The sequence below is a fragment of the Meriones unguiculatus genome, chromosome 10 (genome assembly GCF_030254825.1).
Source record: "Meriones unguiculatus strain TT.TT164.6M chromosome 10, Bangor_MerUng_6.1, whole genome shotgun sequence".
Lineage (NCBI taxonomy): Eukaryota > Metazoa > Chordata > Mammalia > Rodentia > Muridae > Meriones > Meriones unguiculatus.
The window spans coordinates 84,321,746-84,345,851 of NC_083358.1; the positions used below are offsets into that span (position 1 = coordinate 84,321,746).

The 24,106-nt window shown below is 46.1% G+C and overlaps 1 protein-coding gene across 8 annotated transcripts in view; it reads left to right on the plus strand.

Moving 5' to 3' along the window:
* Slc44a3 (solute carrier family 44 member 3) overlaps positions 1-24,106 on the plus strand; it is a 74,018-nt gene that overhangs the window by 29,270 nt on the left and 20,642 nt on the right. For 4 of the 8 annotated variants that reach the window (XM_021655489.2, XM_021655492.2, XM_060392809.1 and 1 more), the window contains 3 exons: positions 6,902-7,067; positions 14,776-14,932; positions 18,054-18,140. In XM_021655489.2, coding sequence (XP_021511164.1) covers positions 6,902-7,067; positions 14,776-14,932; positions 18,054-18,140 — 410 coding nt within the window. Of the gene's footprint in view, positions 1-6,901; positions 7,068-14,775; positions 14,933-18,053; positions 18,141-19,586; positions 19,691-21,108; positions 21,292-24,106 lie in introns of those variants that run through there. The other 4 variants (XM_060392811.1, XM_021655491.2, XM_060392808.1 and 1 more) reach the window with 4 other exon arrangements.

The following is a 24,106-nucleotide window of genomic DNA, read 5'->3' on the forward strand; positions in this document are numbered from 1 at the left end:
AGAAGGGGTTATCCTCAGCAGGTAAATATTTGTGAGTTTTCTTTGGGGGCTAATAAGTTAAGAATTTAGTGTGAAGAATCTAGTGAACTTTAGTGGGTCAGGTTTTCTCACACGAGCTGTTTCTCTTCTAATGATTTCCATCTGTGAACTAGTTCACAAGCCGTGGCTTTCTTGAGGGTCCTCTCAGCAGAGCATGTGAACACCCCCAGAGGCAGGAAACATCTCTTAGTCTGCTGGGACTTATCTACTAACTCTAATCCAGTGAAATAAAGAGCCTGATGTGGTGGAGCATACCTGTCACTCCAAAACTCAGGGGGCTAAAGCTGGAGAATCAGGAACTCAAGGACTGGGCTACAAAGAGAGACCCGGTCTTTAAAAATCAAAGTAAAGCAAAAAGTGAACATTGTAGTTATCCAGCAGGTGCCGTTGGTGAGAGATCTGGTGATCTGGGTGATCACTAAGATGGTCTAGAAGCTCAGGACAATGGACAAGGCCCATTTGAAATGGGGGTGGGTACTCCAGGTCCACCCCGTGGCTGAAAGGAGCAGTCACAGCCATGCACACTTGGAACAGGCGTGTGCTTGGAACAGGAGTGCAGCTGGGCCTGGGGAGGAGGCGCTTAGCTCAGCAGGTTTTCCCATCAAAGGACCTGGGATCCGAGGCTGCTTCACATTCCCCGGGGAGTTAATTCTCTGTGCTTTCCCCTTGCCATCCGTGCAATGGAAAAATGATTCAAGGCCGAGCTGGAGGAGAGCTTTGCCTTGCAAATGAAGGACCATATGTTGTTGATGTTAGGAATTAGCATTGAGTATATGGTGGAATAGCTCCCACTAGCCTCAGCTGTGGGCATCATTTGTGGGCCCCCTCCCCCCTCTCCCCCATGCCTGGTGTATTTGAACACAAAGTATCAAAGAAAAGTATCAGTGATCTAGAAGATAAGGGAAGTTATTTCACTGAGCTTGCTGGTGGCTGACCTTGCCTCAGGGACAGGGGGGAGGGACAGAAAGAGAGACTGCAGTAGCCCTTGCCTTTCAGAAGTGCAGGTCATCTGACCGCTGCAGAGAAAAGCAGTCCCCCTACATCTCTCTATGCCTTGCTGCAGCATGATCTGACCTAGAATCCACTCCCCTTCCCAACTCTCACCCCAGCTCTCCACCACAAACTGTCTCCGAAACTAGGCATTCTTTTGTTGTTGTTTGCTGTGTTTCTTTGTTTTTGTCTTGTTTTGTTCTATTGTTTGCTTGTTTGTTTATTTCGGTTTTTGAGACAGGTCTTCTGCGGGGCCCTGGCTGTCCTGGAACTCGCTCTGTAGACTGGCCAGTCTCAAACTCACAGAGATCCTCCTGCCTCTGCCTCCCTAGTGCTGGGATTAAAGGTGTGTGCTACCACTGCCCAGCCCTAAACTGAGTGTTCTTAAAATGTGTTTCTAGTATTCTATTTCTTGAAGGATTGTCTACAAATTTCTTGGGCATGTATACTTAAGTATTTTTTGTGTATTGTTTTCATATTCTTCCTTCTTTCAACAAATACTCTCTGCCTATTATGTGTTCAGCTCTAGAGATGTATTATGTGTGCCTACTGTGTGCTTTGGGTACTTGATATAGAGCGGTAAGCAAGCCAATGGTCATTTCTAGAAAGAGGGATAAACATGTCCTATGTTCTAAGGTGCTCAGATCTAAGAAAAAAAAAGTGCTATTGTCTTAGTTAAGATGTCTATTGTGAACAAACCTGCAGCAGAGTGCAAGGAATCATATGAAAGAAGGGGAGTTAGTATGACGTGAAAAGGATAGGAGCTCCACAAGGATCAAATATATCTGGGCACAGGGGTCTTTTCTGAGACTGACACTGCACCAAGGACCATGTATGGATATAACCTAGAACCTCTGCTGGGATGAAGCCCGTGGTAGCTCAGTAACCAATTGGTTTCCCATAGTAAGGGAAACAGGGACTATTTCCGCAGGAACTCAATGGCAGGCTCTTTGACCTCCCCACCCCGCAAGGCAGGAGCAGTCCTGCTAGGCCACAGAGGAGGACTTTGCAGCCAGTCCTGAAGATACCTGATAAAACAGGGTCAGATGAAAGGGGAGAAGGTCCTCCCCAATGGACTTGGAAAGGGGCAGGGAGGAGATGAGGGAGGGAAAGAGGGTTTGGGAGGGAATGAGGGAGCGGGATACAGCTGGGATACAGAGTTAATAAAATGTAAACCACCAGGACCAAAAGCAACTTGGAGTGGACCGGATTTATTTGGCTTATGCTTCCACAGCACCGTCCATTATTAAAGAAAATCAGGGCAGGAACTCAAACAGGGCAAGAACCAAGAGGCAGACGCTCATGCAGAGGCCATGGAGGCGTGCAGCTTACCGGATTGCTCTCTGTGACTCACTCCGCCTGCTTTCCTACGACACCCAGGGCCACCAGGCTAGGGGCGGTACCTCCAGCGGTGAGGTGGGCCTTCTCACGTCAACCATCAGTCAAGAAAATGCACCAGAGGCAAATCTAGCGGGGCACTTTCTCAGTTGAGGCTCCCCCTTTAAGACAAGTCAGCTTGTGTGACGCTGGCATGAAAGCAGTCAGCTCAGTTGTTATCCACAAGTATAAGAGCCCTGAGGGGAGGGACATGTATGTTCTTTCTCTATCCCTTGGCTCAGGGTTGCCATATCTGAAAAAACAATAAAATTTTCCTCTTATTCTCCCTAATTGTCCTGCAGCCAGAGCAGAGGCAGAAGCCAGGCTGAGGGTCAGAAGGCCAGAGTCAGTAGGACCTGTGGGACAGTTTTCTAAAAAAAAAAAAAAAAAAAAAAAAAAGAAAAAGAAAAAAAAAGCTACAAGAAAATACACAGAGCATGCCAGAAAACAGAGTCCTTTTTGAGTTGTGTCTGCTCCCTTTGAGAAACTGTCTTACCCAGCTGGCCTGTCTTCCTAAAGAATCTGCCACTCACAAAGATCAGTGTGCTGCTATAGTCTCTTAAAATGCTCTAAATAACATCAAGATTCTATCGAGTTTATTCTGGTGTGTTCTAGAGAGATCTAGAAAGTGGTTGTTTCAAAAATCTTTAATAGAGAATGCTGGGGACTGGAGCAATGTCTCTGCTCTTTCTGTGGACCCAGGTTCAATTCCTAAGCATCCAGATGGTGACTCATAACCATCTCTAATTCCAGTTCCAAGGAATTTAATGCCTTCTATGGCCTCCACAGGCACCAGGCATACATGTGGTCCACGGACATAAATGCAGGCAAAGCCCTCATGCACATAAAATTAAAACTGAAAATTAGAACATCTCATTTTTTAAAAGTGTCCATCCATCCCTCCAACCATCTACTCATTAAACATTTACTGTGAGTTAAAATTCCCGTTAAAACATGTGGACACAACCAGATATGGTGGTGCATGCCTTTAATCCTAGCACTTGGGAGGCAGAGTCAGGCAGATCTCTGGGTTCGAGGCCAGCCTGTTCTACAGAGTGAGTTCCAGGACAGCCAGGGTTACACACAGAAACCCTGTCTTGAAAAAAACAAACAAACAAAAAAGCCACATGGACAATGTAGTGTCTTTCTCATTTACAAGATGGAGGAAAACATATATTAAGTAAAACAGGTAAATGACTGTAATAGTTGGTAAGAGGAATGGAGAAAAAGAAAGCAGAGAACAGGAGCAGCAAGTGCCCGAGGAGCCAGAAATCATTTTTTAATTTGGCTATAGGGTAAGGGTTAGGGCGAGATACTTGAACAAAGACTTGAAAGCAGTGTGAACTGGGCCCCAAGTCTGACTCAGGAAAGTAAGAATGTCCCAAGTAGAGGACCCTAAAGGAGACAGGGTTCTGGGGACAGGAAGGGAGTACATTCAGCTAGAACAGTGTCATTAAGCGAGAGATGGATTCATAAAGGAATTCGGAGGAGAAACGGGGTCAAATGCTGGAGATGTGGGATGGGAAGGTTGGAGAAGAGAGACATGACCCTCGGTTCATTTTAACAGCAATAATGCAGGATGGGAGGAGAGGATGGCGATGGCCCCTGGGTCTTTGGAGTGCATCGTGACATCCTGGGCTCTGCCTCTTCCATTTTTCCTCCTAACAGCTAATGTCCAGCAAAAAGCCGGTGTGCAGTAGATACTCGGTACCTGTTTAATTTCAGCACTGGGATGATATTACCCAGAATTCGTTTGCAGCTAACCCGGCATCGCACCTTCTGTTCTTAGCACCTTATCCATTTGCATTTGCGGGTGCCGACTACGTGTAAGGCATTTAGAGTCATGATGTGGTAAGGCACAATCGAGTGAGAAGTAGCTGTTACTATCCTTAAGCGGTAAAGCGAAAAAGCAGACTTCTAGAAGGCTCCGGGATTTGTTTGCGGTTGGGCAGCTGCCCGAGGATCTTGCCTGCACCAACACGGCCCATCCAGGAGAGGGCAGCCCTGCACGCAGAAGTATGCCTGCCCCACCCTCGGACTCTGGAACAGCGGCGGTGAAGGTCCTTGCGTTCCCAGGCTTCCCCCCCCCCCCCCGGGTCCCCGATCCTTGAAGAGATCCGCTTACAGCAGTGGTTCTCTTGCGGTGATTTCCTCCCAGGTAACATTCGGCATTGTATGACGGTGTACCGGATCATTGTAAAGGGGAGATGACAGGAAGCATCCTCTTGAACGCCCACAAACGAATCAGACAACCACTACACTGGTCACAGAAATACCTGCTCCAGAATGTCAACAGGGGCCGTGAGACGCTAAATAGTCCTATCTCGAGGAGCATCTATAAGCAGCCCAGTGAAACTGGCAAAGAGAACAGATAAAAGACATCTCCGGAAGAATCAGAGACGGCTCCTGGGGTGAAAGCACTGACTGTGCGAACCTGACGACCTGTGTTCGGATCCCCATCAACCACGTAAAGGCTGGACATGGTAGCCCAAGTGTCGATAATGCCCGCATGCTATAGGGGAAGGAAGGAAGAGACAGGCGGGCTCCGGAAGCCTGTCTGCCAGCTACCGCGGCTTACGCGCCACGGCACAGACCATCTCCAACAAGGTGGAAAGCCAAGGACCAATGTGTGAAGGTTGTCCTCTAACGGCCACGTGCTAGCCGTGGCATGGGTACCCACACACAGGAGCACACCCGATTGCCTGGACACATGGTGCAAGTAGAGGAGATTTGACACTTCAACCCACAGAAATTTGTCAAAAAAAAAAAGCTATGAGTTGTGCTTCTTTGGAGGCTGGGAAGTCTTTGAGGGCCAAGTGGATCCTGATCTATCACTTCAGACACTCTACGTGCTGACTGTTGCCACCAGTGAGACAAGTAGGGAGATGTGTAGCAATGGCCATGCAGGGCAGGCAAGGGGACCGACTGTCTTCTCTTAGCGTCCATTCCAGCCATCTGAATGTGTGAGGAAAATGACGTCCCCACCCCCACTCTGTGTTAGTATTCTCCACCTGCAAAACGTAATTTTCTCCTGGCACTCGTGGTCTTGCAAAGAGAAGCGCACGCTTGTTCTCAGGCCCTGTGTACTTCAGATGGATCACAGTGCGGATCTCACAGCCTACTGGCCCGCTGTACCTAAAAGCCATTGCCATCATGAGGAGCCACCTCCCTGCTGTTAGGAATGGTTTTCTGAAACGCAGCAGCTTTGGGAAAAGTTGGGCATATTTTTGAGCCTCACCTGAAACGCATCTCCTTCCAGGCCAAAATGAGCTCAACGTTCAGTAGGCCAATGCTGGCTTCTCTCTGTACAGCAAGCTGCCCCATTACCTCTCCCAGCGGCATTCTTGTTCAGCAAAACTAGAGAGGAAGGGATAGAGACCAGCCTTCATCTGTGGAATCCGTTTTGCTTAACATGTGATTACCTTCACCTTTTCCCTTGCTGCATGAACTCTATTGTGACTGTTGAAAGGCGAACGAGTGGATGAAATGAACGCCCATGGGAAGCCGTGACACGAACTGAACCATGTTCAAATGATGGGCAAGTGACAGTCTTCACCAAAGACCAATCAGAGCGCTCACTTCCTTCCCTATGGGAGTTTATTTGTGAAGCTGGTGAGAGAGCATTAGAAATCAAGCACAGAGCTGAGAGCTGGTTTACCAGTACCCACAAAGCTAATCCAAAGGATTCTTTAGGTTGGAGGAGAAAGAAGACTAAAGCATATCAACAGTGGAACATTATTAATACAGCCCTAATGGCCTTAACTCAATGCAATATTGTGCTCCTGGGATACAGGACGAGGGTGAGGATGAGGACTGTTATCACACATGCAGGAATAGTTCTGTGGGCCAGTCTATATCTCAGAGAATACCCAGATTATATCACTCATGGTATTATTATATACCAAGAAGAAATTAGTACCCAGGTAAGACCACGATTCTAAGAAGCCATGTAATGTGTCCCAGGCTTCACAAGAAGGTCCACACTGAGATCTGACGCAAGGAAAGCAGTCCTTTTACGTGTGCCAAGAGAGTTTGCTCTTGAAACAAACTCTAACTGGAGTCTCTGTAGTAAAGGCAGACTCTTATGAGTCTCTTTTATAGAGTCTAAGTCTTTTGGTGAAGAGTTCTGCGACGCGATCTTAATATTTTGTGTATTTTGACAATGTAACATATTTGGCCCACATCACACAAGGTGATGTAACAGAAAATATACCCGGGGCAAGGTGTCCTTCTATTAGTCACCAGAGGTCACTAAAGTTAGACTCTTCAGAACCCAGTTCCACACCTTCAAAGTAGGGTGAGTTTTAGAATGTGGGTCAAGTGTCTTACAAAGCCCCTGCGGTCAGTGTCGATGTGTTTGCTGTGTGAATGTAAACTTTGACACCTGCACTTTGCCTAGGGCCAAAGACCACACGTGAAGAAACATGGTTCGCTGAACCATCTTCCAAGACAAGGGAAGTACTGGTGTAAAGCGTGTTTGTAATTCAACCTTTAGGTACTGCCCAGGTGACGGAAGGTGGACAAGTGGACTATCAGCCTCTTTCGGGCATTCGGTATATGTGGTGGTACCATTTGATTGGCCTCATCTGGACCAGCGAATTCATCCTGGCGTGCCAGCGGCTGACTGTGGTGGGAGCAATGGTCACTTGTTATTTCAACAGGTGAGTCCAGACTTCCATCCCTGTGGTTTGTCTGGGTGCTTCGAGTTGTATATGCATCACTGAACGTATTTGGGGATTTTTACTCAACTCCTTAAAAGAGAGTAACAAGAATTAGGGAGAAAAAAAAAGGAAAAAAGACTAAGCTAAAATGTGGACTGTAAGCTCACTTACTGGTCAGGAGAAATAGTCTTCCGTAAACCTCTCACATTTCCAGGCCCTTTTGCTTAAACTAGAAAATGTAAATGTGGGGGGGGGGGAATCAAACAGCAAAGAAATCATACTGCCTAGAATTGAAAAAAAAAAAAAAAAGGTTGTATTCATACTTTAAACATTGTGGATTTATTTTGAAGACACTCCAGTAGCTTTATCAATTACTTTATCTCTGTAAAATTCAGAAGAATATTTACTTGGAAAATAATGTTACACCCTAAAGAAATGTAAAGTATAATTCATGTCCTTAGAGGTAAGTACTAGTAAACTGATTCTTTATCCGGTATCTGTAGCCCATTACCTCATGAAAATAATTGAGGACTGCTGTTCCTCCATCCCACTCACATTTACCCGAGCTCTTTGCATCTCTTGTGCATAACTCTCCACGGACTCTCTTGTGCGTAACGGTCGCCAGGAGAGCAGGCCCAGGACAAGGACAGGGTTGGACTTGGAGCAGGAAGATTACTCCTGGCAGAGCTGACTCTCCTCTAAAGTCTCAGACCAAATGAGTAGATAAACATGAGCTTCCTGGGGTCGGGGCAGGGGAAGCCAAGCAGCCGTGAATCATGCCATCGAGCAGTTGCCTCTGATGAAAAAGAGCACTGTGGGGTTTTAATAGCATGGCACCCTTTGGGAACCTGGTCAATAGGAATTCTGGGGGACTCACAAAGGGGCTGCTGCCCTCGCTTGGCAGTGAGAGCCTCCCAGTGGAGGTGGGAGTTGCTTGATCTCCAGTAGGGAACAAAGATCTGTCCAGCCAAATTGGCCATCAGGTAACATCTGTCCGGCAGAGAGAGTCGGTGTTATGTCAGTATAACCACACTAAAGCATTTCCAACAAGGGCTTGGATGTGGAGCTCCAGTGGTTCGTGGCCATTGATCTCAGCCCTCCCTTCTCTCCACAGTCTGTCATTAAAGAATTACGCAGACTGTGAGAAACAGGCAAGCAGTGACAGCAGATGAGAACTATCAGCCTTGAACTGTGTGGCTTCAGATGTTAATTTAAAAAGTAAAATAAAATTCAGCCAAATGATGACAACTGGAGACAGGACTAGGCTTACTAGGAAAAGCTAGAAAGGTCTGCTTGTGAGTGTTGGCTGTGTACAGACTTGCAAATAAGATGCTGGCTGAACGCAGAAGCCAGAGAGGCAGGAACTCAAGTATAAAATGTGCTTTCAGGTCAGCCAGATGGCTCAGCAGGGAAAAGTGCTTGCAACGAAAGCCTAACCACCTGAGTCTGATCCCCAGAACCCAGGCTAGAAAGAGAGCGCAGACTTCCAGAGGCGGCCCTCTGACCTCCACCAGGCCATTCCCATGCCCTCATGTTTCCACACACGCAGCAGACACCTAGACACACACAACAACAGTCAATACAAATTTAAGAACGCAGAAGGCAACTTTCAAAATACAAGTAAGTGCAAAATAAAGCTGAGGCTGGGGCAGGGCTATGTGCCAAAGCACTGATTGATGTGGCCCCATAACCACCGCCACCCACATCCCACAGCTCAGTTCCCAGGGCCTTAGCGGCCTCGTTGCTCCTCTAAATGGGGGTGTCTGAGAAGCTTTCTAACCCAAGTCAGGTGCCACATGAGGGAGCCGGAAGTAAAGTAGGGACTTGTACCCCAGGAGAGGTGCTCCCCATACAACAAGCAGTCTTTCAACAAGTGTGCGTGAACCAGTTGCCAGTGGTTGTTGTGCATTCGAAGAAAGTGCAAGAGACTGGAAACCAAACAAAAGGAATTTCGGGGAAACAGATTCCGTGCAAGCTGCACAGGAAGCTGGGGACGGTGCAGGGGACACACCAGTGACATCATCACAGAGGACAGAGAAACAGTGAACTCACATCTGAAACCCCTCACACAAAAAATGAATATCGAGGGAATGAGAAAGACCTTTTAATAATTAACAGTTTCAAAAGTAAGCATTTTCTGTTGAATGCTTCCACTGTGAAGCCAAAGAGCTCTCCAGAGAGTTGGCCAAAGAGACAAACAGGGAAATAAAAGATAAAATGTTAGAGTTATTTAAGAACCCCCTATCTGGCTAACGGGACATTTAGATAGAGCAATAGAGCAAAAAGAAAAAACAAACAAACAAACAAAAAAAAAACCTTTTTTTCTTGTTTGTTTGATTTTCTTGGGGAGGCGGGGTCTCATACTGGCCAACCATCAAAACTGCAGTGCTGTCAGGGTCACCTTGAACCTCTGATCCTCTTGCCTTGTCCACTGAAGGTGTGAGACTTCAGGCATACACTACCAGATAAAGCTTTAAAAAAAACTGAAGAAAGAAAATGTCAAAGACACTCTGGCCGAGCTGAGGACTTTCTGGCCCTCAGCAGCTACTCTGCCCCAGAAAACAGCAGAGCAATACTGTCTAAATGCGTGGGCTTCGAGGCCCCTGACCTGGACTTCAGTACCGGTTCCCACCATCGATCAAGGGTCAATACAGTCACGCTCTCGCACAAAATCCCCAAAGACTTCCCTGGCACGACCTTCTAGGAAGGATGTTTCCACTGAAAGTCATGAGTAGGCCAGAGAGGGAAAGGAGTTTCAGAAAATGAGCAGCCTGTGCAAAGGAGAGGCTGGAGTTCCCCCAAGGCAACAGTGTTGCAAGTGTTAAAACAAAAAGTCGAGTCTAAAGCAGAGAGCACGGTGACCTGCAAGAGGGCTGTCTCCAGGAGAAGACACACAGAGAGGAACAGATGTGCTGAAACACATTGAGATTTACACTTTGGCTCAGTGTTGAGTGAAGCCCAAGGGAAACAGCAAATAAAAAAAATAAAAATAAAAAACCAAAAAATGAGATGCAAGTCTGAGCTCCAGGAAAACCCTAAAGTTGTACAGAAAAGGAAATATAGTTGGACCCTGCTATTTTTATCCCTTGGGAATATTCCTCACTGTACATTTTGTTTACATATTGATGAGATGAAACTAAACGTTAACTGAAGAATTAGTGTAACTGAGGAGTGATTAAGACGAGGGTGTGAGGAGGAGGCTGGAAGAGGAGTGAAACCTGACTTCTGTGTGAGACAGCATCAATAGGCAATATCTGAAGCTGAAAACTCGGAGAGGCAGAATGAATGGCTCAACAGTAGAGCCGGTGTGAGGCCCGGGGGTCGATACTCAAAACCAGAAAAGAAAACAGGCAAGGTGCCAGAGGAAAAAGCAAGTCATTTACAATCTATGGTTGCTGGGTGTTGGTGGTGGCGCATGCCTTTGGATCCCAGCACGGGGGAGGCAGAGGCAGGTGGATCTCTGAGTTGGAGACCAGCCTGGTTTACAGGGTAAGTTCTAGGACAGCCAAGGCTACACAGAGAAACCTAGAAGAGGACTCCCCCTTTTCAGTGGACCAGGAGAAAGGGATAGGAGGAGAGAAGGAGGGAGGGTGCAACCAGGAGGAGATGAGGAAGGGGGCTACAATTGGTATACAAAGTGAATAAATTGTAAAAAATAAATAAAATAAAATAATTTTTAAGTATCTATAGTTTTAAAATATGGAGGTAAGTTCCAGCATCTCTAGGGAGGAATAATTAAGAACAGGTGAAGCAGACTGCTGTTTTCCTTAAGCCTACCAGCACTATTTAGTTCTTTAACTATTATTTTGATGTAAATTTAATTTAAAATAAAATACACTAGCAGGTTGAAGACATGGCCCGGTGGTTCCAAGCAGCTCACAACAGCCTGCAAACCCAGCTCCTCTTCTGACCTCCAATAGGCACCTACATACATGTGGCGGACAGGCGTGAATTAAAAATAACATGCATAATAATTTACTTTTAGCACTACAGTTATCTAATTATTCAAGAGCCTTCTTAAGCAGGCATGGTGGCATACTCACCACCTCTGAGGCAAGTTCTAGGCCAACCTGGCCTACACAGAGAAGCCTAATCTCAAAACAAACCAAGGAGTCGACTTTCCTTTGGACAGTCTGCTTCACTGTGAAACCTCCAGGTTTTTTGTCATCTACAGCTCACAATTCCTTCAGGCCGTATTTTGACTTGCAAGGGCAGAATTTCAATATAGACCCAGTGCATTGATCGTTGTCATGTATTGAAGAGGATTGAAGGGTTCGTAAAACAAAACAAAAAACACTATGTACCAAGAAATGGGCAGCCTGTAAGCTTATCTTTGAAGAGCATTTGTGGAGCAGTGGGAACAGCTTAGCAGTTCAGAGCACTTGTTTCTCTTGGAGAGGACCCGAGTTTGGTTCCCAGCACCCATGCACGTGACAGCTCACAACTGCCAGTAACTCCAGTGCTAGCGGATGTGAGGCACTTTTCTTGCCTCCTCTGGGTGAATACTTGATACATATACAGACATGCAAGCAAACACTCATGCACATAAAATAAAAGCAAACACCTCTTTAGAGTACAAACAAACAAACATTTGCTCAAAGGGGGCATCATAAGAGACTCTCTTTGGGAAGCCAAGAGTAGGATCACATGACTGTAATCGCATCGCTGGGAAGGATCTGGAGTTCAAAGGTCATCCTCAACCAAGGATAAGTTTGAGGTTACATAGTCTTAGGGTAACCTGGGCACATAAGACCCTGTCTCAAAAAAGGCAGTGGCTGGGGTAGTATGAAACTAGAGAGATGGCGCAGTTGATGTAGCACTTACTATGCAAGCATGAAGACCTGAATTTGAACCCACGTAAAAAAGCCAGACATGTGTCACACATTTTATTTTTACATTTATTTGGTGTGTGTGTGCGTGCGTGTGTGCATGTGCACACATGAATGTGAAGGAGAGATGATAACTTGCTGGAGTTTGTTCTTTCGCTGTAGATGCCAAGGGCGGAACCCAGGTTGCTGGATCCCCACTGAGCTGTCTCTCTGACTCTGTTGTGTAGATTTGTAATCCCAGCATTAGGAAGGTCCAGATAGGCAGATGCTTGGGCTGCTGGTCAACCAGCCAAGCCAGTGATGGACCCTGAGTCGGAAAACAAGATCTGGATAGCACCTAAAAAACAACATCCCACCCCCTCCACCCCAGGTTGACCTCTGGACTCCAAGTAGGCAGGAGCACCCATGCACTCACACACGCTCACAAATGTGTGCATGAAGTTTGTGCCCATGATAAAGAAAGTTTGTATTTCTCGTTGCATTGGAAGGATGACCTTACAAGACACCTCACAGGCCCCTCATGCCATCTTGCAGGTTTTGCTAGAGAAATACAAGGGAGAAACATGCTCTTTGCCATGGCCAGGCTGCTTTCCACTCGCTGCCAGCTTTGCTGGAGTCTAGCTACCCCATGCCGCCCGGACTCTATTCAGGGACTATGACACAAAACTGGCTTTGTATAATATTGGAGGAGTTCCTAGTGCTAGGCTGGATTTAAAACGATTGTTCTTCGAGCCCTGACATTGTTGGTGTGGTTGTAAAACACTATGCATGTACCTTGACCAAAATGTATTCTCAGTTTTTCCCAGACTCCTACTAATGTTATCACTGGTTACCCAGCATGCCTAGCACCACAGTGTCAGTTCTCAAACTATGCTTAGGTCCAGAGAGTGGTATTATTTTCAGCTTCATGGGGAAATAATCAGCTCCTCTTCCCAAAACTAGGTTGTGCTGGCTGTGCACAGCACAGCTCTGAGACAGAGCTGATGGCCCTAACCACTTGTACAGAGGGGAGGGATGGCAGGCTGATGTCCCTGGTGACTGTAGAAAAGAGAGGTGACTTCAAAGCCACTCTGCTCAGCCTCTCTCTTGCAGAACTGTTTGTAGTTTGAAAGCAGGTATTGAGTGACTGTTGGCTTGGGTTAAAAGGGCCTTTTTTAAAGTTCCCTCTCTCACCATGTGATAGCCCAGCTTAGGAACCTCTGTACCTTCCTCCAGCTGAGCCCTGTAGAGTGGAGCATTGTGACTTGGGAGGGAAGGCGGGGACAGTATTCCTCTGTCCCAAATCCTTTATCCCACTGCAGTAAAACATGCTCAGAAATCTGATGCCCAAGCCCAGGCTTCAGTACCTGGAGGACCAGACCTGGAGGCCCCATTCACGTGGCCTGTGAGTCATTTATTTCCCAAGCAGATGGGAGGCAGGTGCCCTCTTCTGCGTCTCCCTCTCTTAAGCATTACAGTAAGTTCTGAAGCTTATAAATCTCAATGGAAAAATAAACATTCTTCCTTTGGGGGGGAAGTGAAGAGATGGGGAAAATGTGTCAGAATTTCCTGGCCCGCTCCACTCTTCCAGTGTCAGGTCAAAATGACAAACCGATTTCCATCAGTGAACGGAACCCCTGGTCCATCCTCCCCACGATCACACCACTCAGGGCCTCCTGTGGCCTTGCTGGGCTTCAAATGAGAATGACATTGAACTTTGGATCCTTCTCCCTCTACCTCTTCCTGAGTGCTGGAATTATAGGCAGCACCAGCGCTCAGGTTCCTACATAGCTGGGGGCTGACGCCAGGGCTTTGTGCATGTGAAGCAAGCACCCTACCGAGCTAGCATTTTTGGATAGGCAGCCTCGGTCTTGCTGCCATGTCCCCTTTCTCTTCCTGGTTGACTTAAGTAACAGCAAAATGCACCGGTTGCCAAGTCTTGAGACTTTGCTGGCTATGGGCCTCCTCTTCTTCCTCCTCCTCCTCCTCCTCCTCCTCTCTCAGATCCCAGGCCATTTGTCAAAACCTTAATTCCTAGTGACTTAGCAGGCCAAGCCAGTTGTAGAGCACTCTTTTCTAAAGAAAGTGAGCTTCCCTTGGAGCCCATGAAGTTACTTCTGGGAAATTCGGCCTCCTTTTCTAGAATGGCATCCCTGAGAACGCAGGGTCACATTCAGAAAGTCACCAGAAGGGTGACATCAGCTCTCTTTTTGCTTTCAGGTTCGAGGGAGAGGGAGGGCTGTTCCCATTCTGTTCTTTCTTTTTTTCCGCTCTGTGAAGCTGATTTGCACACATTCTTAGGAGCTGTGTCATTACAAGTCCAGTAAATGATTCACACTGAAGTGACCTTTAAGGAACAGAGAAGAAATCAGCTGATTTGGGGGAACCCAAAGCTGTGCAGAAGCTAAAAGGCCCAGCTACGTTGTCTCCTTGCCATCAAACCAAAGCTCCTGGTTACCTCTCCTGGCCCCAGGCCTGACCATGTGACTTGATGGCTCGAAATATCAAGTTAATACTGGCAATAATTACACATGTCCCTCTGTCATTTAAGCGGTCAACACCAACAGACTTAATCTACTGCAAATGAAATAGTATCAACAGACAGCTGGAAGGGGGGTGGAAGGACCAACAACTGTAAGAAATGTGTGTGTTTTAGATCACTGATATTTTTTTTTCTGTTTTGTATTTGTTTACGCATGAATGCCACCAAAAAAAAAAAAAAAGTGAATTAGCCCAAGATCTAAGGTAACCTTGGCTACCAAGGAGGATAAAAATCTTGCCAAGAGCTTACTGCGTCACCACATTACAAGATGTTAATTCGACGAGGATCTGAACCAGAGAGAACGTGTTGCTTTTTAAATAGTGGATTTTAAATGTCCTTTCCCCGCCCCTGTTCCCAGGAATCAAAATGACCCTCCTGCCCGTCCAATCCTTTCGTCTCTCTTCATCCTTTTCTGCTACCATCAAGGAACCGCGGTGAAAGGGTCATTTTTAATCACTGTGACAAGGATCCCAAGAGTCATCCTCATGTACATTCATAACATTCTGAAAGAGCCGGTAAGACCACAGCCTAAAGCCCGAAAGTATAGGACTGGTAACAGAAGGCTCTGTGCTGGCCTCGTTAAGGGGGCTCAGGCCTGCTGCCCAAGCCCTGCTCTGTTACTGGGCTGAGAAAGGAGGAGTTCTGTGTTAGCTGCAGTCCTTCTAACTAAAATGCTGAGCAAATGGTTGAATTCTGATGGTGCAAAGTTTTGGCTAATGTTTGTGCCTCTTTCTCATGCGTGCTTGCGAGTAAGATAAATTATGAAATAGGAGTAAGAGTTGTTTTGTTTTGACGCCAACATACCCCCTGCCCTCTGTGTTTCTAGTGGGTAAGGTGGGAAGTGATGGGTGCGGGCCAGGAGGTAAGAGTCAGGTGTGTGGGGTTGGGGGCTGGGGTAGGAGCGCATTTGTTCGCATGTGGTCACGCTCACACACGCTAGGGAGTGAGAAATGGATAAGCTGACCTACATCCCGGCTCAAAGGACAGAAAACTGTAGGGCTTTTGTGCCAAGCGTTTTCTCCTCCTCGGGTTTTATTTCCATGCGCATTTAGTTATGAAAGCCGGTGGAAACCAGAACACCAGAAAAACAGCTGTTCTCATGGTGTCTCTAAGCTGCTACACGAGAGGTTTGCAGTTTCCCCAACTCTCCTATTCTCACACAATGCTAATCCTTCCTGCCTCTGTTGCCACCTGGGGGGGTGGGTTGTGACCTGCGCTGAGTTTCACAAACCTACCTGATTCCAGCCCTCCCTTTGGGTAAAGTTACATGACCTTAATAAATGGGGAAGTCATACGCCCTGGTTCACCTTGCTCAAAATTAATTGTATTTGTTTTTTAAAAACAGAAATCTAAATTGTCAATATTTTAAAATCCACAATCAAGATTTCAGCTTAGCCTATCAGTTAAGAACAGTGAGTTGAACTGCACATGGAATTATCTGGCTTTCTTATCTTACCACGTGGAACAGCTGACTATGGAATGTTTTCCCGTGGTTTTGATGCAAGCCTTGCCTGGCTGCATTTTGGAGACTTAAAAAGAGGCAGTTCTACCTGGCCCTGGGCAAACCTAGGCTACTGCAGTCTTAGCAAACCTAGAGAAGGGTTTTTTCCTTCCTTCCTCCCTTCCCTTCTTTCTTTTCTTTCTAAGATTTATATATATATTTTTTATTATGTGCATGTGTGAGAGCCTGCATGAGCGCATGTGCCAAAACAATATCAGATGCTCTGGAGCTGAAGTTACAGAGTTCTGAGCTGGAAATCAAACCTGGGGCCTGAGCAAGAGCAGCTCTTAATCAGTGCTCTTAATCAGTGAGCCGTCGCTCCAGCCCCAGGGAAGGGCTTCTGGAAGTACTGACTCCCTTTTTGTTTTTGTTTTAAATATGCTCATGTCAGGTGTTTTGTACATATGTAGCACACATCTGAATACATATTTCATGACATGTGTATGTACTAATAAATTGACCACTAATACATATATTTAATAATGCATGTATTCATGTATTTAACATGCAAATTAATAATTCATAACCATAAATCAATGAGCAGCTGAGAATTTGCTGCTTCCTACCGAGCAAGGCCTCTTAAGCCCTTTGGGGGAAACCGCCTTCATAAGCCCAAAGAGAAATTTGTGGAAGAAGGATGTCTCTCTGACCCAGGTCTAAAGGATTATTCATTGCTTCCCAGATTCCACAATGTGCAAGGCAGCCAAACTCCCACTTTGTGATGTCGCTGAGGTAAAATGAGACCTCACATAGGTCTTCTGCAGCATCCTCATGGCTTGGTCCTGTGTCTACAGGATCAGCATCTCTCATAGCTGAGTGTGAGCTCTCCTGTGATTAATAGTCTCCTTCACAGCTGCCAAGCTAAAGCATGCCCACGGGAAGTTCCATCCAGCTGAATTAATGACGGGATAAGAAAATGTCCATCAAAGGCTGAGTGCTTCGGGGTCCACAGACTAGGCTAGTTGAGAATTGTTAGCTGTTTTGGACTTTTGTTGTTGTTTTGTTTTAACTCTGGGCGGTAGGGGGACATGGTGGTCAACCCTCACTGAGCTAGTTTATTCAGTTTTCACTTTTAAATTTTTAAAAACTTTATGCATGTATGTATATAAGTATAATTGATTGATTGATTATCTGGGGAGCTGTGGGTCCTGGGACTCCAAGTCAGGTAATTGGAGTCAGGCCTGGTGTGAAGACTTTTACCTCCTGGGCAGTTCTCTAGCCTGGGATTTTTTTTTTTTTTTTTACAACAGGCAGTAGGTAGAACTTTGGGAACCACCCCTGCCCCAGAAAATCCATTCCCAAGTTACACACTCAAGTCAGATTCCAGAAGAGATGATTGGCTCTTTGAAACTTAGTCTGAAAACTTCATGATAGGATTTATTTCCCCAGCGTGAGCCATGATTATTTATGTGGACACAAGACTAGTATCTATGATACGTGGTTTGGATTTCTTGTCAGTGACAAAACATTTATAAACTTTGACTTCAGAGATCAAAGTGTGCAAAGCATAGTGGCATGTGTCTATTGTCTCAGTACTCTAGAGGCTGAGGCAGGAGAATTGAAAGCACAGGACTTGTCTCCAAAATAAAAATAAGGTAAGGTATCCAGGCATTATAATTATAGCCATACCAATAATTCCTACATTTGGGAGTCAGAAGCAGGAGAATCAGGATTCAAGGCTAAGCCTTGCTACATAGTGAGTTATAGCCAGCTTGGGCTATAAGAGAAGCTGTCTTTAAAAAATGAAACATACACGCACACACACACACACACACACACACACACACACACACGCATGCACACACCTACACAAACTGTATATACCATTTGACACACTTAGAGTCAGATGAAGAGGAAAGAGAACTAGAAGATGAGCTTTTCCTTTGCTGTTGAATACCTGTTAACCCTTATATGTCTGTCATCCATGACATCTAAGGCCATGGATGAAAGCTACCTCATCCTCATTGATATCGATTAGTTGAGTTGCTTGCATATGAGGGAGAAGTTTTCCAGGTTCCCCCATCCACACATATATAGACCCACAAATGGAAACAGTCTTCCCATCAGAGACAAGCTGCTTACCTTTTCTCTGTCCTCCCTCACTCTGTCGGTGGCCTGGACCTACCTGATCCCAGCAGCGCAGTTCGTGGTCGAGAGGTGAATTCAAATGCAGCTACTGTGGGCTCCAGCGTCTCACCAGATACCTGTACCATCTCAACCAAGTATGTGCCTTCCCTGTTCTCTGGGGTCTGAAGGGGGCGTCCATTGCTTACATCAGCAGATTCTTCAGTGTGGGTTGTGCAATGTGCCCTGGAATCTGAATAGTGTGCGATCTCACACACCAAGAAATAGTTTTCTTTTTCCTTTCCACTCTTTTTGATGTTGTAGACATCCTTCTTGACGCCAGCCTGAGGAAGGCAGGGCAGGAGTTTATCAGGCTGTTTATCAGTTTATCAGGCTGATCATGCCCCAACCCTCGGGCTCTGGTTTGTAGACCCCTTACCTTGGAACTGTAGGCTATTACAATGGCTCTCTAAATTCTGAAGAAATGACTTTCTTCTTCTTTTTTTTCTAAAATAAAAAGGAGCACGAGCCTTTTCACATTTGTATATAATGAATATCCGTCAACTGAGAGCAAATGTCAATACTTCAAGAGCCGTAATTCTTCTGAAATAGAATTCAGAAGAATTTCTGAAATAGAAATTCCTCCTGAATTTTTCTATATTTCACCAGCTCTCCCCTTACAAGCTACAAATATTCTCTTTAAAAATCTTTCAGATTGGGGCTGGAGAGATGGTTTAATGGTTAAGAGTGCTCTGACTGCTGTTGCAGAGGTCCTGAGTTCAATTCCCAGCAACCACATGGTGGCTCACAGCCATCTCTAATGGGATCTGATGCCCTCTTCTGTCATACAGGCACACATGCAAATAGAACACTCATATGTATATATAAATAAATCTTTTTAAAAAATATTTCAGATTGTCAGAGACTTAAATAGATATTGTCTTTTTCTGTAGCTCATTTACAAAAGTTCAATAGCCCTTAGTCAAAGCAGTGTTCTCTGTAAGGCAGTGGGCCGCTTTGTAATTTAAGTGTGCACAGAAATCTCACTTAGAAAAGTCATTCTTATTATAGCCCATCTTCCTAGCAGATGCTCCACCAGATGTAAAGGGCCATCCGTGTTTGCTGTCTTATAAGCGGTATTTAGAATACCTTTCCTTATTCAAGGAAAGCGTAGCATTTTTTTTTAAGCCCTGCACTATTTTTAAGTCTGAGTCTGGGTGTACATTTTAGAATTTATTTGGATCTAAATACCGCAAGCCACGATATATAAAACACAATAAGGCGATGTGGCATTTTTCAGAGAGGAGGGGCATATTGCAAGCCAAGCCACGCCTTGCAGCTACACTCAGGAGCTAAAATGTCATGTCTTTCTTCTCAGGGCTGTGTGCATGAGTCTGGACACCAACCAATGGTATAAAGGTTTTGAGATGCATTGGTACATTGGAATATAATAAGATACAGTTAAGTAAAAATTCTTAAAAAATTATTAAAAATAATAAACATACAGTTAGACTGGACAGACTGAAAGCGGGACTACTAATACAATAGCTAGATGACCCCCCCAAGGATCCAAGCTGGAATTGCCACCTCTCTCTGTTTCACAGGTTCTTTCTGGGTCCCTCCCTATTCCACGCTTGCTATCAAACTACCCCCGTGGAAACCTAGGACCCCACCATATCAAAAGGGGAGCAAAGTCATCAAGAAAGAGGTAGGGAGAGCTCTAGGCCTATTCACTCCACCCCACAGGTGCTGCCTTCCATGCAGACAGCACCACTCATACGTCACTTGGGTTTGGAGTCTACCTTTCTGTTTTGTTTTGTTTACTCTACTCTGTTATCCCCAGGGACATGTTCTCTGCCTTTTAGAATTTCACCTCCTACTATTAGCTCAAGACCTCTTCTCTTGGGAATTCAGAGTATTGCCAAGGTCAGATGCAGTGAGCATACGAAGCACGCTGTAATTCCCTTTCCACAGGTGATGAGTCCTCGTAACAGATATGCAGTGGGCGTGATTGTCCGGGGTAATAAGTGTAAGCTCCAGCCCTGAGGAAGAGCCAGTAGCGCAAGCGGGAGCGGTTCTCTGGGATTCTGACCTTTGGGTCTGTGCTATAAGCCATGGCCTCCGAGGACTGTCATGGCCTCGTTGCGCTAGGGTGACTCCTACAAGATTGGGCAATGCCATCTGGCATGAGAAATGCCGGGAGGAGGAGGAGGCTGGGAAAGAAGGGTTGATGGGGGAGGAATGGAAAAGAAAGGAAAGATTGATGTGAGTGTTGACAAGAAGAATAGGAAAGGCTCTGGGAGTTCCTGAAAGTGAAGTAAATGTTTAAGAAGGAAGGTAGACAGTGAAGATTAGCCATCATGGGACAGGGGAGGCAGAAAGCTACAGAGGGGGAAAATAACACTGACACATGGAAAGAGTGACACAGACACTGCTATAGTTAACAGGAAAAGCTTGTCTGTCTTATAAATGGTGCCCAATCAACAAAGAAAGAGGAAGACGTGGTCGGGGTGGGGGGAGATGTGTGGAAGCAATTTCACCATAGATAAAAAAATAATAATTCAAAATAGAGTACAGACCCAAATCCTGTAAAACTTCCAGAAGAGAAACCCTTAGTCACCATGAGTTTGGACAGCAGAGTTCTTAAATATGACACAGAGATGCTAAACCATCAAGAGGAAGGGGGTGCAGATGGGGCTGGTAGAAGACTTAACCTAGCATGAATGTCTCGTTCCCAGCAATGCGTGCACCAGGCGAGGTGCATACCTGTAATCCCAGCCCTGGGGAGATGGAGGCAGGAGGATTGGGAATGCAAGGCTAGACTGGGCTGCAGAGAAAGTTCAAGGCTAGTCTGAGTTGCACAAGAGTGAGAAGAGATCGGGGAGGAGGGACAAGGGGGAAACATAACGACGGTAAAACGGTAGTCACCGAAGCTGTCAGTCTCATCTGGCAATAAACAAAGGAAAGCGAGCTCAAAGTGAAGAAATGAATTTAGATTAGACTGGGAAATAGTCTCCCATTGGACTAGGTTATTGCGGGGGAGGGGAGAAGTTTGGGCATCTCTACGCCTGGAAATCAGATACAAAAAAGGTCAAAGTCTGTTTCTTTACTCTGGTTGCTGGGAAGGAGGCTAGAACTTCTGGAAGAGGATCAAATGCTTTCGTCCCAGTCAGCCCTCAGATTATCTCCCTGAAGCTCGGAGGCGGATGTGGTTCATCACTACTTCCTGAAAGCCTCATCCATCTTCACTAAGACCCGGGAACAGGGGCAGGTAGCAGTTTATGCCTTTTGTGGACACTTATGCCTTTTGCAGCCTCGGGCTGCACGGTACTTTATTTGCAGAGTGGGGAAATAAAACTCCAAACCTCATCGTTTCTCATCTACTCCTCTGTACTTCATAAACATCAAACTTGTGTATTGCGATAAAGCAATTGTGTCACCTCACACAGTCATTTCTGCAAAAAAAGAAAAAACATCACTTATTCATTGATGCTGTGTGCGACCATTTAAGCCTGGGTATAATATGGGAAGGGGGCCATGGGAATTTGAGATGTGTATGTAGCGGTGAGTGAGAAACACATGCATGAGGCCCGTGTGTAACAGTACGAAATTCAGAAAATGCAGACGCTCAGAAAAGAACAGCCTTAGTAATTCAAGTACCTGTAAATATCACCAGCTAATAAAACAGTGGCAATGCTGGCTGTAGGCTTTTGGCCCCAACTGCCAATTGATCCTGGCATGGTCTAGTAGTATCTCTAACTTACATGCCAGGAGATGGAGGCTTGAAGGCTCATAGTCAGTGTCAGAACTAGGAGTCAATCTAAGTCCATTTGGCCTCTTCAACCAAGCCTTAAGCAGTCATGCGGCTTTTGTAGGCACATAGTCAGAACCACTCTCGGAGCTGTTCCCAGAAGCCTTGCAATCCAGAGAGGCTAGCTTACTGGTGGGGTGAGGTGGGGTGGGAGGATGAGGTGGGGTGGAGGGCTTGCTAATGGCAGACTTGGAGAGGACAAGAAGTGTGTGGGGCCACAAGAAGCCACTACTAGGAATCCTGCAGTTTCAGGGCCTTTGCTGGGTGGCCCGAGTCCTCCTGCTCTCAGGCAAGTCAGCGGTCCAGGCTTCTGATCTGGAGACTAATCCATCTCAATCTGGATGGCAATGAAACATCCCTGCTTCCTACTAATCCATCTCAATCTGGATGGCAATGGAGCATCCCTGCTTCCTACCAACACCTAACAGGGCCCCAACTGAAATCTTCCCAGGGCACCAGGCTGCTAACCACTCAGCCAGAAAGCCTGCCTGTGTTTCTTGCTATCTTCACCCAATTCCTCATGAAAATGCCTTCCCACTTCCACGCAGGGGATCTGCCCATCTATGATGGTGGCTGTAAATCAGTCCTCCTTTAAGTATAGAATTCAGTGGCGGGGCCACAATTCGCTCAAAGACACTTCTGCACTGATTTGAAAACATGCTAAATTTTTTTTTCAAATTTTAGAGAATTCCAAAATTGCATAAATTTTTATTCTTTCATACAAGGAAAGACTTTTAAATCAATCAGTAAAGTAGGTCCCGTGGTTATTAAAATGTGTTGTTTGATGAGCCATAATAAGTGTGTTGATTTGTTTCCTTAGACTTCATATCCTCTAGTTGTGACTTCTAAGTATCCAGATGGTACCTGGCAGCTATCTAAGCCTGAGACCCTAGGCTGGCAGAGAGTTGGGATGGAATAAATTGGAAAAGATATAACCGGTATTGTTCAGTTATGGTTGTTCGTGTAAACAGACACACATTGTTGAGTATTTAGGTCTTAGCTTTTATTTTTATTTGTTGTCATTTATTTTTTTCAATCCAGCAGAAGTGGAAATGGGTGTAGGAAGTGAGCTGTGGGGTGACGCCAAAACCATTTGAAAACCACCCGTCTCCTGGGATAATCTCCCAGAGAAGTCAGCTCCTTGGTGGGGTCTCACAGCTGTTTGCCTCTGCCCCGTCCTGCTTTGTGTAACTCGAGCTGGCCCCTCAACCCCGGGGGATGTCTGTGGGTTGAAAGAGTTGGGTTAAGTAACTCCCACATCCATATGGAGCCTTCTGACACTTGTTGGCGTATCTAGCTCAGAGCAATGGCATGCGGGTGTCACCCCGCTCCGTCACGAGCCTATGAACTGGGCTTAGGAACCAGCTGTGTTCCTGTGTTCTGTATTGACATGGTGGCCATTTGGAATCTCCGAGAGTGGCTCTCAAGCATACTGAGAACCAAACCATCTCTCTGGGTCTACTCAGAGGGCTTCTGCCAGGAGTGCTGCTGGGATGTAGGAAAACAGCCTATATGACTGACGGAGGGACTCAGGACAGACACTGGTCATCGTGGGCGGCCCAAAAAGTGGGCTAGCACTATTGGGCCCACCATTCCCAGTTCATTTCTCTGTAAGTGACCACACAGGAAAACAGGCATGTCTCCCTGAGGAGGGGACACGGTGCACTGATATGCCTTGAAGCAGACTGTCATGCATGCATGCAGCCTCCTTCTCTTTGCCCTTTGCCTAGGTGCCAGCTAAGCCAGTAGCGAGATAGTTGCCTCCTGGCATTTGCATAAAAACACATGTTGCTCTGCCTTTCTAAGCAACAAACACGTTCATCAGAAAGGTTCAGACCATCCAACTCATTTGAGTACAGAGAAGAGGCTGATGCTTCCTGGGAAATGGGCTCATCTTCCCTTCTTCCTCGTGTCTACTCCCCCTTCCCTGCCTGCCTGCCAGTCATTTTCATAGTGACCATAAAGTTGGCCTGTTGACTTTGTGGTCAACTTGACTTGGGAAAATCTCAAGCCTTTAAGTTAGCTCTGCCTCAATTCCTGTCTTTCTCTCCATCCATGAATAGCAGCGGCGCTCCGTGGCTTTTCCATGTCAGCTTTTGGTTCATCACAAGCCAGGGGCAGACCTCCCCTGACACTCCTTTCCTTCCCCAGAGCAGCACCTGCATCTCAGAGGGCAGATGCAGTAAACCGTGGGAAATTTCTCTAGCCAGATTCTGTGAATGATGGGCAGAGACCTAAGAGAAAGTTCCTTTAGTCACCAGTGTGGCTCGAACAGTGACCCTGGTCATAGACCATCCCAGCAGCCTTTCTTCC